General features: G+C 44.0%; 1 protein-coding gene across 1 annotated transcript in view; it reads left to right on the forward strand.

The window, feature by feature from the left end:
- LOC120020641 (contactin-3-like) overlaps positions 1-20,659 on the forward strand; it is a 104,938-nt gene that overhangs the window by 1,781 nt on the left and 82,498 nt on the right. Inside the window, exons 2-3 of the mRNA XM_038964352.1 lie at positions 1,760-1,940; positions 2,041-2,358. Of these exons, the coding sequence (XP_038820280.1) occupies positions 1,760-1,940; positions 2,041-2,358 (499 nt within the window). The remainder of the gene's footprint in view (positions 1-1,759; positions 1,941-2,040; positions 2,359-20,659) is intronic.

Genomic DNA, 20,659 nt, shown 5'->3' on the forward strand with positions numbered 1-20,659 from the left:
ATCCCTGCTGCAGTGTGTGCAAACCTGGTCAAGAACTACAGGAAACGTATGATCTCTGTAATTGCAAACAAAGGTTTCTGTACCAAATATTAAGTTCTGCTTTTCTGATGTATCAAATACTTATGTCATGCAATAAAATGCAAATTAATTACTTAAAAATCATACAATGTGATTTTCTGGATTTTTGTTTTAGATTCCGTCTCTCACAGTTGAAGTGTACCTATGATAAAAATTACAGGCCTCTACATGCTTTGTAAGTAGGAAAACCTGCAAAATCGGCAGTGTATCAAATACTTCTTCTCCCCACTGTACACACACACGTCATTGGATATTATCCATTCATGCTCCAGACATGAAACATCACCAAACACAGGCAGTGTTACACTTGTGTGAAGATGACGCCACTGAAGAGCATTGATGGATTTGTGCGAGTCTCTCAATAACTCACACACTCATATAGATGTTTTATTCAATGTGTCTAGTAAACTGCTTTTTAAAGGTAAATCTTTAGGGATATTTGGGGTATTTCTATATCAAATGGCAGCCATTGTAGGAAACAGTTATTTATTTGAAAAAAAAAAAAAATGTTTTTATTCTGTTACGGACAGTTATCTTAGGTCCAAATACAAAACAATGAAACTGTGCCTCCATGCCTATTGTTGATAGTATTGACAGGTAGGCGCGTTAGGCTACATTTTGGGAGATGAATGTGATTTCGTTCTAACAGCATGTAGCACAAAAACACCTAAGAACTCTGGGAGCCAGAGGTAGCACTACAGAGGAGTGATGACATCAGATACAGAGAGTGGTTTGGCCAGGACACCACACAACATTCAATATGCAAAAACATGCACAACCGTGAAACTGATAATATGAATAAAATAATTAATTCTCAGAAGTTATGCATATTAGCAGTAAAAGTTAAGGTGAATAGAAAATCCCCTTAATGAAAGTGGAAGGGACAGGGTGGCAGCATTCCATAACAAGCCATCTATTTCCAGTGGACCCATATAAAGTCATGGCAAATCTGAAAAGGGATATTTTCTTCTCCATGTAGTTTTTTTAGGGACAGACACAGAAAATGAGATTAACATGTAACTACATCTTCAATCGCATCAGCTGTAATCTGAGTTACACGGCCGTCCTCGGGCTAACTCATTTCCCAGTAATGAACGCAAATGAACTCCCAGCCTATTTACTGATGACAGCAGTCAGCATCGAGGCTGTTACTTCTGCCTCGACAACATCTCCCCTCTCTTTGTATTTCAAACGTTCTGTCCTCCTCCTCTCTCGGCGGTCCGGAAGGATGTAGCCCAAGGGTTAGGGACGGCAGAGTTAGCGTTGTCTGATATTTAATTAAGCCATAAAAGGCTGTGCACTTGGGGACTGTATAAAGGGACAGACGCAGGCTGCAAGCCAATCTGGAGAGGACGAGATGCACTCACTGTCTGTCTGCAGGCCACGGTGAGAGGATAGGGGAAGTCAGACTAGAGCTGGGATGCCGACCATACTGATCACTTATTGCAGGCATTTTGATGGTAGCATTCATTACGATAAGTAGCCTAACCCAAAGAAATGTTATAAGTTTGAAATGAAATAATAATATGGTGATTGTTAATGGGACAACCATCAAACTACTGGTTGCTTAAAAGGACAGTAAAAAAAAGTTGTGCACTTTTTAAGTCTTGTTCTATTTGTCGTTATCGCATCAATTTAAAATGTAGTGCGATATGTATTTTTCCACATCTCCTACCTCTAGGTCAGACTGAGCAGCCCAGCACCAGGTCAGCCCGGCACCCAGCTCCAGGTCAGCCCAGCACCCAGCTCCAGGTCAGCCCAGCACCCAGCTCCAGGTCAGCCCAGCACCCAGCTCCTGGTCAGACTGAGCAGCCCAGCTCCCAGCTCCAGGTCAGACTGAGCAGCCCAGCTCCCAGCTCCAGGTCAGACTGAGCAGCCCAGCTCCAGGTCAGACTGAGCAGCCCAGCTCCAGGTCAGACTGAGCAGCCCAGCTCCAGGTCAGACTGAGCAGCCCAGCTCCAGGTCAGCCCAGCACCCAGCTCCAGGTCAGCCCAGCACCCAGCTCCAGGTCAGCCCAGCACCCAGCTCCAGGTCAGCCCAGCACCCAGCTCCAGGTCAGCCCAGCACCCAGCTCCTGGTCAGACTGAGCAGCCCAGCTCCAGGTCAGACTGAGCAGCCCAGCTCCCAGCTCCAGGTCAGACTGAGCAGCCCAGCTCCAGGTCAGACTGAGCAGCCCAGCACCCAGCTCCAGGTCAGACTGAGCAGCCCAGCTCCAGGTCAGACTGAGCAGCCCAGCTCCCAGCTCCAGGTCAGACTGAGCAGCCCAGCACCCAGCTCCAGGTCAGACTGAGCAGCCCAGCACCCAGCTCCAGGTCAGACTGAGCAGCCCAGCACCCAGCTCCAGGTCAGACTGAGCAGCCCAGCACCCAGCTCCAGGTCAGACTGAGCAGCCCAGCACCCAGCTCCAGGTCAGACTGAGCAGCCCAGCTCTCCAGTGTTAGCTCCAGTCTAACGCAAGTAATGTGGCAGCTACATTTGATGACTAATCCAAACTCAGGAGACAATCAACACACACAGGAACAATCAAAGTGAATAGATTCAGTGTCTACTACAGATAGGTGCTTCAACCACTATAAGTAGAAAGTAAAAACAGAGCATACTAATTATAAAATGTACATGATAATCAGTTCACAAGATAAATCATGTTTGATTATGTGAGTGAATGAGTGAGTGAGTGAGTCTACATGGAGGAGACTACTGGCTAGTTTGGTTCATCAGGCTGACCCCTAGACTACACTTTAAGATATTGAGGGATGATGATATTTTGACAATGTGAAGATAGGAATTCCAGAGTATGGAACCTCTGTATCTGCTAGAGAATTGACTATGTGAAGTGCAGCAGTGAGGAGGGTGAATGTGATCGCAGTGTCCTGTGTTGTATGCATGGATTTGGGAATTAACCTGGTTTAGGTAGGCTGCCTGGGAGGTATGTCTATTTGTAGATGAAGGTGCATAATTGGAGTATTAAGCACCTCCCCCCTGCTACTCCCCCTATGGACAACACCTCCCCCCTGCTACTCCCCCTATGGACAACCCCTCCCCCCTGCTACTCCCCCTATGGACAACCCCTCCCCCCTGCTACTCCCCCTATGGACAACACCTCCCCCCTGCTACTCCCCCTATGGACAACACCTCCCCCCTGCTACTCCCCCTATGGACAACACCTCCCCCCTGCTATTCCCCCTATGGACAACCCCCCCCCCCCCCCCTGCTATTCCCCCTATGGACAACCCCTCCCCCTGCTACTCCCCCTATGGACAACCCCTCCCCCCTGCTACTCCCCCTATGAACAACCCCTCCCCCCTGCTACTCCCCCTATGGACAACACCTCCCCCCCCTGCTACTCCCCCTATGGACAACCCCTCCCCCCTACTACCCCCCCTATGGACAACCCCTCCCCCCTGCTACTCCCCCTATGGACAACACCTCCCCCCTGCTACTCCCCCTATGGAACAACCCCTCCCCCCTACTACCCCCCCTATGGACAACCCCTCCCCCCTGCTACTCCCCCTATGGACAACCCCTCCCCCCTGCTACTCCCCCTATGGACAACACCTCCCCCCTGCTACTCCCCCTATGGAACAACCCCTCCCCCTACTACCCCCCCTATGGACAACCCCTCCCCCCTACTACTCCCCCTATGGACAAAGATTTTCACTGTACCCTGCAATCACACCTGCAACCCTGTACATGTGACTATAAACAATTTTGAACATTTAGAATAGATAATGACTCGCTGTATCGAGTTATCATTCTCCACTGCTGCAGTAATGAAGCTTAGAAGTTAATGCAGTTAAACTGGTAAGCCTTTATTTCCGTATGACTAGTATGAGGCTAATGGTAAGCCACCAAAAACAGAGTATATGACCTCTTTGAGCTGTGCAATGCTATTACACTATCCATTCCAACTGCGCCAGGTAACGACCACTCAGAGGATGTGGCTGTATCTAATGATGTAGTCTCTGTGGAGCTCTACAGGGGTTCATCGTCAACCTAGACCTCTGCTGCCTGCTGTAGTATCATATTCTCCTGTCACTACCCACATGACAGCCGACTCCTCGTTAGGCTCCACACACTGTCCGTACTAAAGATTTCCAGAGCTGGACTAAGTGGCACTCTATGACAGAGAGGCAGAGTTCAAACCCCTGGACCAGTGTGGAGACTGTTAGTCACTCTGGAGTAAGACTTTACAGACAACGGCCCAGGGGTATGGTCATCTAAAGTTATCAGCCAATGTCTCATTAATGGCATACAGTCATTTAACCAACAATGGCATTCTACTGGAATAGCAATGAGGGAAAGGGCCGAGGTCATTATGATGACCATATTCAAGCCTGCTTATACAAACACGACTGAGGAGATGAACTTGGAACGTAGGCAGCAATCCTCTAGGTTTCACAGGTGAGTAATAAAAGCCGTGGAGCAGAGTTCCATACAGTGAATGGTGTGCCTCCACTGCTCTGGAGTGATTAATATCACTTTATCCCCTGGAACCCAAGGACTACAGTGAGTGCGTCATAAGCTTCAAGCATAATGGTTATCATAATGACTTCTAACACACTATTAGCGCCATCCATACACCATACTGAATATGTCTGATAAATAATTCCACATATAATGAAACGCCTAGGTTAAGCAGCATAATGAGAAGGTGGAACTACCATAAGCCGCTTATAGAAATCAGCTCTTCAAGAAAGCCTTATTTTACAAAGCCTATTTAAAGCTGTTAAGAGAATTTCTGTGAGCATGTCGTTTTCTCCAGTTGTAAGGTCTCTGCCAGCTATGATGACAACAGACAAATCCTATACAGGGAAAGCAGATGTCTACTACATGGCTTTAAGGACACTACAAGCATCACGTACATTGCTCTGCCTACTCCATACTACCATAAACTGTGCATATGTGCACACATTAGGCGAGCACGTCTAGGCCGTCACTGCCGGTCCTGTCCAGCCTGTGTTAATGACCTTGGCTTGAACAAGCTCCTCCTCAGCCTCTTCCGTGTCCCCTCTTTCCCCGGGAGCGTGGCTTCTTGGTAGGAAAACTCCTCACACCATCCGTCTTTCTGTGTGACAGGCTGGTTCTCAGGGGGGAAAAGGGCGGTGTGGCGGAGATACCTGCAACTCCACAGACTAACTTGCTGCACTCATTCTGCCCCCTACCTGATCCAAAAGTAAACAAGGACACTGATGTTTTTGCTGGCAGTGGCACCGCTGTGCTTGGGAGTTGGAAAAGAGAAAGCAGCAGAGCACACTCCTGTTTTGACTTAACATTAACAGTTAATAGCTATGTAAATGCTCACAGTTACCTGAAGAACATTTGCATAATAATCCATTCAAACCCCATTCACGTAAAATCACAACGGCATGGTACTGAGGGAGGGAACACTTAAACTTGTTTAGACAGAGAAAAAAAAAACATTCTATGCAGACGAAGCTGTAGCTTTAATAAAATAATGTTTTCCAGGTAAAATAACTCCATTCAGTTGCTCTCCAAGTGTAAAGATTAACACTTCGCTGTAGGTGTCTTTACGCATGCATCCAAAACACCTTTATAAACATTTATATAACACATTAGTGATAAGCTGTCGCACTACCCTTAGTAGCGCCTTGCGGTCAGATGCCAAGCAGTTGCCATAAAAAGCAGTGATGCAACCAGTCAGGATGCTCTCGATGGTGCAGCTGTAGAACGTTTTGAGGATCTGAGGACCCATGCCAAATATTTTCAGCCTCTTGAGGGGGAAGAGACATTGTGCCCGCCTCATGACTGTGTTGGTGTGTTTGGACCATAATATCACACCAAGGAACATGAAGCTCTCAAACTTCTCCACTACAGCACTGCCTAGGTGAATGGGGGCTGCTCAGCCCTCCGATTTATGTAGTCCACGATCAGCTCCTTTGTCTTGCTCAAGTTGAGGGAGAGGTTGCTGCCATAGCTTCACACTGCCAGGTCTCAGATCACCTCTCATCATCGTCGGTGATCAGGCACATCACCGTTGAGTCGTCGGCAAACTTAATGATGGTGTTGGAGTCGTGTTTGGCCACGCAGTTGTGGGTGACCAGGGAGTACAGGAGGGGACTAAGCACGCACCCGAGGGGCCCCTGTGTTAATGGTCAGCGTTATGGATATTTTGTTGCCTACCCTCACCACCTGGGGGTGGCCCGTCAGGAAGTCCAGGATCCAGTTGCAGAGGGAGGTGTTCAGTCCCAGGGTCCTTAGCTTAGTAATAATATTTGTTGGCACTATGGTGTTGAACACTGAGCTGTAGTCAATGAACAGCATTCTCACATATGTGTTCCTTTTGTCCAGGTGGGAAAGGGCAGTGTGGAGTGCAATAGAGATGGATCTGTTGGTGCGGTATGCGAATTGGAGTGGGTGCAGTGTTTCTGGGATGATGGTGTTGATGTGAGCTATGATCAGCCTTTCAAAGCCTTTCATGGCTACAAATGAGTGCTTCGGGGCGATAGTCATTCAGGAAGGTTTACTTGGGCACAGGGACTATGGTGGTCTGCTTGAAACATGCAGGTATTACAGACTGGGTTAGGGAGAGATTAAAAATATCAGTTTAGACACTTGCCAGCTGGTCGGCGCAAGCTCAGAGAAAGCGTCCTGGTAATCCGTCTGTGAATGTTAACCTGTTTAAAGGTCTTACATCGGCTATGGAGAGCGTGAACACAGTCTTCCGGAACAGCTGGTGCTCTCATGCATGGTTCAGTGCTGCTTGCCTCAATGTGAGCATAGATGGCATTTAGCTTGTCTAGCAGGTTACTGGGCAGCTCACGGCTGGGTTTCCCTCTGTAATCCATGATAGTTTGCAAGCCCTGCCACAAGGATAAGTTCATTAGAGTTACCAGTCTCAGAAATTGCAGCCCAAATAAATGCTTCAGAGTTCAAGTAGCAGACACATCAACGTCAACTGTTCAGAGGAGACCGCATGAGTCAGGCCTTCATGGTCAAATTGCTGCAAAGAAACCACTACTAAAAGGACACCAATAAGCGAAAGACTTGCTTGGGCCAAGAAACACGAGCAATGGACATTAGACTGGTGGAAATCTGTCCTTCGGTCTGATGAGTCCTAATTTGAGATTTTTGGTTCCAACCGCCGTGTCTTTGTGAGGTGCAGAGTAGGTGAACGGATGATCTCCGCATGTGTGTTTTCCACCGTGAAGCATGGAGGAGGTGGTGTGATGGTGCTTTGCAGGTGACACCGTCAGTGATTTATTTAGAATTCAAGGCACACTTAACCAGCATGGCTACCACAGCATTCGGCAGCGATATGCCATCCCATCTGGTTTGCGCTTAGCGGGACTATCATTTGTTTTTCAACAGAACAATGACCCAAACACACTACCAGGCTGTGTAAGGGCTATTTGACCAAGCAGAGTGATGGAGTGCTGCATCAGATGACCTGGCCTCCACAATTACCCAACCTCAACCCAATTGAGATGGTTTGGGATGAGTTGGACCGCAGAGTGAAGGGAAAGCAGCCAACATGTGCTCAGCATATGTGGGAACTCCTTCAAGACTGTTGGAAAAGCATTCCAGGTGAAACTGGTTGAAAGAATGCCACGAGTGTGCATAGCTGTCATCAAGACAAAGGGTGGCTACTTTGAAGAATCTCAATATAAAATATATTTTGATTTCTTTTTTTGGTTACTACATGATTCCATATGTGTAATTTCATAGTTTCCATGTCTTCACTATTATTCTACAATGTAGAAAATAGTAAAAATTCAACAAAAACCCTGTAATGAGTAGGTGTCCAAACTTTTGACTGGTACTGCATGCATGCATGCATACATGCAATTCGGAAAGTATTCAGACCCCTTGACTTTTTTCACATTTTGTTACATTACAGCCTACATAGCATCCATTTCACTGGAAAAAGTTTGTTTTTTGGCAAGTTTTTAATTATAGTGTTTGTTTTTTTATCTGGACGTGGTCCAATTTGCTCCTGGAGATTTTACAAATGGTTTTGTTTTGTCATACTTTCAACTCATCCTGTGGTATAAGCACATTCATAACTATTTTATAACACCTCAAATTGTCACTTTACTCTGTGCATAAGGGCATTTGACATGGTTATGACGCTCATCATTCCATTCAATGTAATAATGTGTCAAAGAGCTTGGTAAATGAAATAATACCATGTTACAACATCTTAGATGTAGACTATGTAGAATGTAATAACATGACATAAGTTGTCATGCACACCATGTAATAGCAGTCATTAACAGTTGATATGAGAGCATGGCACATCTATAACACATAACTTGTTTTATAACATCATAACTGTTATGACAATTTGGCAGCTTATGATAAATGTTTTATATAGCTGTTGTAAAGATGTGAATTCATGCATTAGGACACCTAGAGTAAAATGTTATGCATATAAAAATAATAGCAGTACAATTCCTCAAGCAATCTACTTGCTGAATCTATTTTCTCATTTACAGAAACAGTGTTTGTGCACCACCACATACACACTCGTCTTAGGGCAGGGAACCCCTGATTGAGTCTATACCAGCCAGAGTATTAGATGCTTGCTGGCTGCCTGTGACCCAAAACTACTGCCGCCGTCTTTATCTGCCCTCTGGAGAGTAGTCTTCTAGCTGCCAACATTCATGTCCATGTCAATCAAAATCCTCCTCAATGCTGCCTGCCCTTTTTCCTCCCTTTCTCTCTCCAGCTCTCAGAACAGCACAATATCTTAAGTGTTTCAGTATTGAGAATGGCTGTGATTCCATTTACCTCAAAGAATCAGAAAAGCCACACCTTATCAAACAGTTCCATAATACATTACACACATTAGGTGAAAGCACCAGGTATCAAACTGACTAGTATAAGAGACTGTATTAGGTCCAGCTGTGCAGGACACAGATCCCAACACTTCTGATAAACACGAGAGGAGCGGTCCTGTTAAAGAAAACACTCAGAGCTCTCGTTGTTATTGAGAGTGTCAGAGCTCTTCAAAAGACTCAGGCTTGTTTTCTAGACGGGGGAGATGAAAGCGGGCTTTAAAGTGCTTGAAGTGTGTGAGGGGGTGTCGGCTGGGAGAGAGAGGCTGGCTGAGGAGGGAGATGTGGACAGAGAATGGGAGTCCATCCATGTTGGCCAGCTTTACAATGCTGAGATTCCAGTCTTCTCCAAGTCCCTCACTCAGCCGAGACGAGGGTTGGACTGAATCTGCCGGCTCATTGGACGCTCAAGACATCATACTGATTGATGTTAATCAATTAACTAGGCTACTTCTAAACTTGCCGGGATTTATTTAACTATGTATGATGAGGTAGTCCTACAGCTAGTCCTACTAGAATGCAGGCCTTGTCCCAAGTCATTCCCATTCATTGGCGGGAAAAGCCTCATTATCAAACAGAGTGCAGTGTAATGAATTGAATGAGAATGAAGCAATTCAGACACAGGATTTTTTTAAACTGGAACAAATGCACTAATGAGACAGAAGAAGAAAAAAAACATTGTATTTCTTCTTACAAATTTACTGCTGAATGGAGCATGGAATAGCCCTACTAAAACATGCAATTTAGAGGCAACATTACCAAAATAATGGCGCCATACCTTCTGCCTGAACAAGTGTTAGGCGCGTTGGCGAGGCAACAGGGCCTAAAGCATGAGTAACGGTAATGTGCCTCCCGCAATGTCAATACAAACCAGCTGTCACGAGTCCAAAATTACATTTTGATTTGTGAGGTCCCTGAAACGCAGCTCATATTCCTCAAAATGTATTTAGAAAATCATTGGAGAGGCATTCTGATTGTTTTACCGCAGAAACACAAATCAGAGATATGATTACGGCCCTTTATGATCCATAAACTCAGATTTCCGTACTAGCAGCGGTAGCTTTTTGTTTTGCTTTCCCTCACAGCGCTCACACATTCTATTAGTGATTCAGAGGCCTGAGCAGGTTTGCTTATTGTAGCTGGCTGCAGTTGCACTTTAATGAAAGACAATGGGTGTTATACAAATGCAGGAACATTGCACACACACTGGGTATAAACAACATACTCTCATGTCGCACAACTGAATACAAAACAGTTTGGGGGCCATGTTAATGCTATGTTAACAACACAATGAAGTTGGAAACACAAGAAGAAAACAAACCCTCATCCTATCCCCAGGTCTTTCATCTCTCCACAGACAGAACAAGTGAGACCAGCTGACATACAACATCTAGGCCTACATGCCAGCGACACACTTTCAAAGACACTCCTCCATTCCCACCAGGGAGATAAGATATCAAACAAAGGCCCTTGTGGAAATAAATAGAAGCAAAAAAAGAATGGCAGTTGTTTGTTTAACACGGAATAACGGGAAGGTAGAGACGGGAAAGAATGCCAGTACACGTCACGCATGGCTGAGAAAGACGGGGAGGAATGAGGGGTTGACATATGGTACAAGCTCGGCAGAACGGTGGCTCAGGAGAGAAGCATATGCTATGCTCCAGCTGATCTCAGACACCAGCGCCAGTCAGAGGTGTAAACGCTGCCCTGTTGCCAGCCAAACAGCCAGAGACATGGGAGGACCAGGAGCCTCTCTTATAGCACTGCACCATCAGCACTGGATTGAGCAAGGCTGTCGTGGTCAAACACAGTATCAGACAGACAGACCACCTCTTTCTCACACTGGTCCAGTAGTCAGGGACCACTTACATCATGGAATGCACTGGTTACAGTAAAACTACTCAGTGGGAGGGCTTTGTATTTCATAGCACTGTTTTACACAGAGTGGTGTAATAGTAGGCGGTCAAATAAAGTATGGATTACATAATTGTCCACTTCTACTCCTTTAAAGACAGAGTGCATTCGATTCAAAACCCTTCCCCTTTTCCACATTATTTTAAGTCTCAAATTGATTAAATAAAACATTTTCCTAGTCAATCTACACAAAATACCCCATAATGACAAAGCAAAAAAACGTTTTAACATTTATTAAAAATAAAAAACAGAAATACCTTATGCAAACAAGTATTCAGGCCCTTCGCTATGAGACTCGAAATTGAGAGTAGGTGCATCCTGTTTTCATTGATCACGCTTGAGATGTTTCTACAACTTGATTGGAATCCACCTGTGGTAAATTCAGTTGATTGGACATGATTTGGAAAGGAACACACCTGTCTATATAAAGGTCCCGCAAGTTGACAGTGCTTGTCAGAGCAAAAACCAAGCCATGAGGTCTAAGGAAGAGCTCAGAGACAGGATTGTGTTGAGGCACACATTTCTGGAGCATTGAAGGTCCCCAAGAACAAAGTGGCCACCATCATTCTTTAATGGAAGAAGTTTGGCCAAACTGAGCAATCAGGGGAGAAGGGCCTTGGTCAGGGAGGTGACCAAGAACCCGATGGTCACTCTGACAGAGCTCCAAAGTTCCTCTGTGGGGATGGGAGAACCTTCCAGAAGGACAACCATCTCTGCAGCACTCCACCAATCAGGCCTTTATGGTAGAGTGGCCAGATGGAAGCCACTCCTCAGTAAAAGGCACATGACAGCCCGCTTGGAGTTTCCAAAAGCTATCTAAAGACTCTCAGACCATGTGAAACAAGATTCTCTGGTCTGATGAAACGAAGATTCAACTCTTTGGCCCGAATGCCAAACATCATGTCTGGAGGAAACCTGGCACCATCCCAACGATGAAGCATGGTGGTGGCAGTATCATGATGTGGGGATGTTTTTCAGCGGTAGGGACTGGGAGACAATTCAGGAGTGGCTTTGGGACAAGTCTCTGAATGTTCTTGAGTGTCCCAGCCAGAGCCCGGACTTGAACCCGATCAAACATCTCTGGAGAGACCTGAAAATGGCTGTGCAGCAACACTTCCCATCCAACCTGACAGAGCTTGAGAGGATCTACAGAGAACAATGGGAGAAACTCTCCAAATATAGGTGTGCCAAGCTTGTAGCGTCATACCCAAGAAGACTCGAGGCTGTATCAGTTTTTTTATTATAAACATTTGCAAAAATTTCTAAAAGCCTGTTTTTGCTTTGTCATTATGGGGTATTCATTAATTTTGTTGTGTTACAGAATTCAGAGTGGATTACATTTAAAAAGAATCTCACCCATCCACACACAATAACCCATAATGACAAAGTGAAAAAAACAAATCTGAAATGTATTGGAAATGAAATACAGAAATATCTATACATAAGTATTCACACCCCTGAGTCAATACTTTGTAGAAGCACCTTTGGCGGCAATTACAGCTTTGAGTCATCTTGGGTGTTATGTTTATCAGTTTTACACATCTGGATTTGGGATTTTCTCCCATTCTTTCTTGCAGATTTGCTCAAGCTCTGTTAAGTTAGATGGGGAGCCTCGGTGAACAGCAATCTTTAAGTCTTTCCATAGATTGTCTATGGGATTGAAGTCTGTGGCTTTGGCAGGGCCAATCAAGGACGTTCACATTTTTGTTCAGAAACAATTCCAGCATTGCTTCGGCTGTATGCTTGGTGACATTGTAAATGTCTTTGCCCCAGTCTAAGGTCTTTTGCACTCTGAAGCAGGTTCTCATCAAGGATGTGCCTGTATTTGGGTCCATTCATTGTTCCCTCAATCCTTACCAGTATCCCACTTCTTGCCGCTGAAAAGCATCCCCATAGCATGATGCTCGCACCACCATGCTTCACGGTAGGAATGGTGTTAGATTGGTGATGAGCTGTGCCTGGTTTTCTCCAGAAATAGAACTTTGCATTCAGGCCAAAGAGTTTGACGCATCAGACCACAGAATCTTTTTTATTTATTTTTATTCTCCCCAATTTCTTCATATCCAATTTGTAGTTACAGTCTTGTCCCATCGCTGCAACTCCCGTATGGACTCGGGAGAGGCAAAGGTCAAGAGCCATGCGTCCTCCGATGCACAACACAGCCAAGCCGCACTGCTTTCTGACACAACGCCCACTTAACCCGGAAGCCTTACACCTGTCGACCTTGTCAGGTGCATTGCGCCCGGCCAGCCACAGGAGTCGCTAGTGCGCGATGGGACAAAGAACATCCCTGCCGGCCAAACCCTCCCCTAACCCGGACAACGCTGGGCCAATTGTGCACCGCCCCATGGGTCTCCCGGTCGCGGCCGGCTGCGTCCAAGCCTGGACTCAAACCAGGATCTCTAGTGGCACAGCTAGCACTGCCTTAGACCACTGCGCAACTCGGGAGGCCTATAGACCACATAATCTTTTGCCTTATGATCTCAGAGTCTTTCTTGTGCCTTTTTGCAAACTCCAGGCGTGCTGTCATGTGCCATTTTCTAAGGAGTGGCTTCTGTCTAGCCACTCTCCCATAAAGCCCAGATAGGTGAAGTACTATAAAGACTGTTGTCCTTCTGGCAGGTTCATCTCAGCCAAGGAACTCTGTAGTTTTGTCAGACTGGTCATTGGGTTCTTGGTCACCTCCCTGTCCAATGTCCTTCTTGCCCGGTTGTTCAGTTTGGTCAGACGGCCAGCTCTAGGCGGAGTCTCGGTAGTTCCATATTTTTTTCCAATGATGGAGAGGAGACCACTGTGTTCTTGGAAACTTTCAACACTATACCTCATCACAATTCGCTGAGATCTACGGACAGTTCCTTGGACTTCATGGTATAGTTTCTGCACTGACAAGCACTGTCAAATGTGGGACCTTATATATTTCTGTATAGATTGTTCTATATATTTGCAAACATTTCTAAAAACATGTTTTTAATTCATCATTATGGGGTATTGTGTGTAGATGGGTCCCCCCCAAAAAATAATAAACATCAATTTTGAATGCAGGTTGTAACACAACAAAATTTGGAGTAAGTCAAGTGGCATGAATACTTCCTGAAGGCACTGTAAATGCATAAAAAATATTATAATATATAATATAAAAAATAACTGTGTAAAAAACAAACGTTCTCCTCTCCTTCGCTCCTGACTGCATGTGCTGCCATAGAAGTAAAATGAATAAAACAGGCATCCCCATTCAAGCCAATGATGGCATACTGGGGAGTCATGGATAACTGTGTCTGAAAGTGGGCATTGTGAAATAAGTGGGAGGATCAACATAAGTAGGTGTATGGAAACCTAACAGCTAATTGGACAGATTGTTTGCCATTCGACCGTTTTGCGTGGCTGCTTGTTGCTTTTTAGCGAAGCTTACCCATTTCCCTAACCTCATTCTCCTAACCTCCTACGTTAATTCTCCTAACCTCCGACATTAATTCTCCTAACCTCCGACATTAATTCTCCTAACCTCCGACATTAATTCTCCTAACCTCCGACATTAATTCTCCTAACCTCCGACATTAATTCTCCTAACCTCCGACATTAATTCTCCTAACCTCCGACATTAATTCTCCTAACCTCCGACATTAATTCTCCTAACCTCCGACATTAATTCTCCTAACCTCCGACATTAATTCTCCTAACCTCCGACATTAATTCTCCTAACCTCCGACATTAGGGGCGGCAGGAAGCCTAGTGGTTAGAGCGTTGGACTAGTAACCGAAAGGATGCAAGATCGAATCACGAGCAGACAAGGTAAAAATCTGTCGTTCTGCCCTGAACAAGGCAGTTAACCCACTGTTCCTAGGCCGTCATTGGAAATATGAATTTGTTCTTAACTGACTTGCCTAGTTAAAGGTAAAATAAAATAAAAAATAATAATTCTCCTAACCTTCTACATTAATTATCCTAACCTGCTACAATAATTATCCTAACCAGATTAGCTAAAACACTACAAGGATGCAGCCACACAAAATTGTCGAGTGGCAACCAATCTGCCCAATTAACTTCTGTTTCCATATACACCCACTTAGGTTGATCCTCACAATTATTTCGCAACACCCACTTTCAGACACACTCCACATATGCAGTTACTCATACTTGATAATGGGTGGACTGGTGGGCAGTAGCCATTGCGAAGAGCAAAGCAGGAATGAGTGTTGAAGTCTACACTCATACCTTCCTCAAAGGGTTAGCCTAATGTCAGGCCATCTCAATATTATGCTGTGCGCTGACATGTCAAACCAACACTGCCTCTAATAAGCACATAAGGTTTGACTCATGAATAAAGCTGCACTGTTTACACTGAATATTCATATCTGTGAGAAATGAATGAATCCATTCCTGCCACTAATTGTTATTCTACCTGTCTATTCTGAATAACTTTAAAAATGACCCAAGAAGCAAGGAGAGAGAAAAGGGTAAAGTGGAGAAAGAGACAAAAAAAGAGTGAGAATAAAGCTGAAACCAATGAGGGAAAGTGACAAAGAAAGCGAATGAGAGAGGGGGAGAAAAAGGAACAGTAGAGAAGTGGGGAGTGGAGTGGTGGACGTGGGTGTGTGTGGGTGGGGTGGAGTGACGTGTGGGGTGGTGTGGGGTGAGTGCCGTGTTGAGTGGGTGGAGTGTAGAGTGACGTGTGGAGTGGTGTGGACGTGTGGTGTGGTGTGGAGTGACGTGTGGGGTGGGTGTGGTGTGCGGTGAGTGACGTGTAGAGTGATGTGTGGAGTAGGATGGGTGGAATGACGTGTGGTGTGGTGTGGAGTGATGTGTGGGTGGGGTAGAGTGACTTGTGGTGTGGTGTGACGTGTAGAGTGACTTGTGTAGTGGGGTGGGTGGAGTGACGTGTGGGAGTGGTGTGACGTGTAGAGTGACTTGTGTAGTGGGGTGGATGGAGTGAACGTGTGTGAGTGGGGTGAAGTGGTGTCGTGTGACGTTGTGGGGTGGGGCGGGTGTGGGACATGTAATGAAATATACAAAATAAAGACCGTACTAAAGAGCATTGCTTTAATGGTAAAAAATGAATTGGAAAATGTGAAACCAGACAAAATATCCATTCTTAGATCTTGTGATTCGAGTATTATTTGACAAGAAACTGAGTAATATTAGTGCAGAATCGTGGGAGGTCAAAGCTTGTCCATTTGCAGCTCTGAGGGACAGCTAGGGCAGTTCATTGGGGGTATTTGAGGTCTTGAGTATTTTGTGTTGTGAAACGTAGGCCTACTGCTAAACATTATTGTTTCGCTTTTAATCATCAAGAACACATTCCTCTCCTTGCCGGAGGGGACACAGGTCAAGAACAGTCAGTGTCAACATACACTCTGGTGCAAACCAAATAAAGCCACAAATGATCCCCTCTTGCAGTGAGTCCAAGGACTAAACGATGCAGCTTGGGGGTTTGCTTCATTAATAAAGTGACTCACTTCTGCTCTAGACCTGTGCTGTGTATTAATTTTGTTTTATTACAAATAGCTTACGTAAAATGTGGGCTTGAAGTCCTGCTTTTCAACTGATTGACTTGGGTTTCTGTCTATGTTCACAACGAAGCCGTGGACTGTCTTTCATTTGTCTTGGATTGGATTTTAGATTGACATTAATCGTGTGAAATGCTAATTTTAGACACACTTAGGGAGTAAGTTTAGCCTGCATAAAAATCATCATAATATGTTTTATTGCTTATGATGACTAATGTTTTATCCATCCAATATTAAACCAGTGTAACATACGCTGTTACTTTACTAATGCAGGAAACTTTTGAGCTGCACTTAAACATCTAAAGAGGCTTTTACTCACAGCATGCAAGAGCTATTCTACTTTATGTCTCACACTGACTATGCCATATTTAACAACATATTCATAACCCAATATATGCTTGTACCTGTGCAGAAACACTTGAAGCCTGAATATTCAGAGCAGTACTCAAAAGTCCAATTGTTTTAGTTTGATGGTGGGAACGCATCACTCAACTTATTTTTCAACAGTTCAAGTTGTAATGGTTCAGCTCATCCTTGGATCGCTCAGCTTGCACACAAGTATAATGATACCCCTTGCTGCTGCTCTAAGAACCATGTTTTCAGCACAGACGCATTAGAGGAAATGTAGCATTTAAGAAGGGAAGTCACTACCAAGTTATTGCCTCGGTCAACTGCTTGCTGTGCATTCATGATGCTGACCAAGCTAGAAACCAATCTACCACAAACACAGTGGCGGCTGCCATTTTCAGCACACTCACCACGTGAATAACCGAGGGATATCAAGAATCTCAGTCATTGAATATCTCCCTACATTACTAATGATTTCAGTGCACAGACATTAGCTCTCACATCCAAGAGCAACCTAAATCAAATCTGTAATAAGATAACTACACTCACATAATCTGAAGTATTGTATAATCTAATGGGTGGCTGACTTCCCTTCTAAATCATATGCTGAACGCGTACTTCTTTTTACAGTTTTTGTGGGTTTTGGAATGACATGCATCTTAATATCATTTTTCGCTGTCTGGTTAACCTGTGCTGGCTTGGATGTATAAGTATCTCTACTGCAAACATGCCATGCCATGTTTTTTCTCTCCTCCAAATCATACCAATTATCTATCAGTATCCTGTTTGAATGACTTGAGAGAGAGAGACTGAAGATTGTTAAACATTCATGTTAAATTGCTGCTAATGTCATTTACCACACTGACGTTGTGGAATTATATTGTAAATGTATGGAAATCCATTACCTGTATTGTGGGGAGGGTTTCCTCTGCCTCACATGTAATGTGGATGCCTGGCAAGGGGAGTTGTTGGGGAGATGAGGTCACTGGGCATCTGTCCTCCATCTTGCCCTGGAAAGGACATCTTGTGCATGACCTGGAGACAATAAGAAACACAGGCTGTGATACGTCAGGCGTTAACAATTGGCTTTCCGTCAATGTGTGACATTTCAGCTCTAACATCTACGGATAACAATTCGTCTGACAAACAGTAGAGGGTGAAAACTTGCGAATCCTGACACTCCAGCACTCGCCCAACAGAGGGTTGACAAAAATTGATAACACATTTGAAAACCATGTCTTTGATTACAAGGATGGTAATGACACTGTACAAGAGCGACGGGGGCCATTAAAATATTTGATTTTTGACGAGAGATAAAGAACCACTTATTTTATGAAATAGTATCTACTTAACGCCCGCAATAATTCTAATACTTTATCATGAAAACTTCTTGTTGGCAAACTAATTCACTGTTGGCACACAAAAGCTCTGAGCAGTGCAAACCATGAGACTTCATGTGCCGTTGAACGTCGTCACATGCTTGCAGCCTGTGAATCCTTTGGAAGCAAGACGGATTTATGATAACCAACAATCTCTCTCCCGCTTTGTTTAACATCCTCTGTGCAACCTCAAAATATTTTGGACGTTTTTCACATTGGTAGCCTAAGACCTATGTTTCGGACTATTTGTGTGATTGTTGAGTACCCTTATGCCTACACATTCGATTCGTTGTTGTGATGCTGCATCAATCAGAAGAGTGCAGTCCCATCAAAGTGGCCAATCAATAACTCACACACTTTCAACTTTTTTGGCCAATCCGATTTCGTGTCTCCAAACCCTTGCTGCATCAATCTCTCCGATAGGACAGTATACTTTATTGCAGAAACATTGGATTCCCAGTGGCAGCGGCCCGTACTTCTTAAAAGTAAGGAACGGTTTCACATCACATGATTTAGACATGTAATACCTAGTGAGGTGATTTTATATCTCAATATCCTCTGGACTTTTTTCACAACAACCCTATGCTTGCAGTGCTGCCTTTCCCAGGAGTCCATCAGTATTAAAGTCCATGCTAAGTTTGATGGGTATATTAGCTATGCTATTTAGTCTACACCACCTTCCTTTGAGAAATAGGTGTGAATTACTTTAAGCTATGTCAAACAATTACAATGACATACATTGGGATTTGCAATCAATTTGCACACGCTAAACATTCAACCTCCTATTTGTTCGCGCTTGTGATATTTTTTATGTATAAATAGCACATAAAAGTTGAATATATTATTATTAATTAATAATTATTATTTTTTTGGTTGTCTTCAGTGTAAAAAGATAAAAGAGAGTGAGAGAGAGAGATTCTCCTCCCAATCCCGTTGAACCACAAGGTCAGTGTGGCAAGTGGTTTGGGATGAACTACAGGGCTAGTTCCATGCCCATAGGATTCTGATAATGATCTCTGACATCTCATACACAGGAATAGGAATGGAATCCCATATGTCCTGGAGGTGCAATACAGTAGGCTGCCCAAGGGATGGCTGAAGGGCAACAGGGGAAGTAGCCTAGCGTAAATGAAACTGCATTTGAAATCATTAAACCTTTCTGTATAAAATATAATATGGTTGGTTGCAAAACTAACGCTTGGAATCTGACTGCCATCCAAAGTACTGCAATACAGAACTCTGTAGAATTGTGTAGTCAGTGCATCGAATGGTTCATTTTTAGTTCAGAGCGTGGGGTCAAGCTGAATCCGTAGAATTCATATAGCACTTTAAGATGATGTAGCAACACCATAAAGCTGAATCTCATACATTTCCATATGAGACCAGATAGACAACATAGGGCACACACATCAGTTCATACGGTCACATCACCTTCTGTGCTCTATTGACGGTATGTGCAGAACTTGCCAAAAAGGTATACCAGTTTCTCATTATAACAAAAAGAGGCATAAGGCCTACTTAACCTTTTGCAAGTAACAACGTTTAATATAAACATGAATCATCCACTGATGGAAAATCATACAGTATTAGGAACTTGTAGAATATAACTGTAATGCCGCTTCCCTGAATAAACGTGTAGTAGAACATCTTACCGGCAAGGCAACCAATGTTGATAGCAGCAGAGTCGTTTCCATAGTAAACCATCATCTTCAGTTGCCCAAGGACAAATACACTCTCATCCAATTGCTTGTGAATGGAATGTTTCTGCCTTGATTCGAAGAATCTTAATCTAAGGGGAAAGTATTAAAAAATATTAAAATAAGGACATTTGGAAACCAAATATGACAAGCATTCAACAACATAGACATGATTTCCGTATTGCAAAAGTTCACATTCATGTTCGTTATTCTTCAAAGAGTTTTTTAGAAGACTTGAATAAAAAACAAACAGTGAAAGCAGTGTCTTAAATCCCTCACTAAGGACAAACACATGCACAGTACAACATTTACTGTAATGCATGGTGATTAATTACTTATTAATTATAACTGTATGCCCTTTGATGACTAATGTAATGTAAATACAAGTGTGACAAATTGCGGGTAGTAAGAAAGGACAATATATAATATGACTTATATAAAAAAGGAAATAGGCACGCATCACATTTCAATACCATGTATAGATGCATAGCCAGCCATAGATGTGACACTTTAAAATGTACTCCCTAATACCTGGTCTAGACAAACTCTTAGAAAGATAATACGTACGCAAACTTGGAAAAAGTGTGGATATGCTTCGCTGCAATGAATCAAGCTTCAAAAAACAGTACCTATTCTAATGGAACTACTGTTACTCTTGGACAAAGTGTTGAATAGTGACACAAATATTGCTAGTGGGCTTGTTTTTTCATGACTAACCATCTCATGCAATTTCTTGTAATCTGAGCCACAAGCACACCTCTGCTAACATCACAGGAAACCTGCCATATTAAGATTACTCGACTGACTTCTCCTCCCATGTTATAGGGATCACTACCGATCACGGTCGTGTGAACTGCCGTAATGCCATCAGTATCGCCTACGATTTAGATGGCTTTCGTTTCGATCTAGAACTGGGGGGGTAGTCCTCTCACTATGAGGCG

The sequence above is a fragment of the Salvelinus namaycush genome, chromosome 2 (genome assembly GCF_016432855.1).
Source record: "Salvelinus namaycush isolate Seneca chromosome 2, SaNama_1.0, whole genome shotgun sequence".
Taxonomy (NCBI): Eukaryota; Metazoa; Chordata; class Actinopteri; order Salmoniformes; family Salmonidae; genus Salvelinus; species Salvelinus namaycush.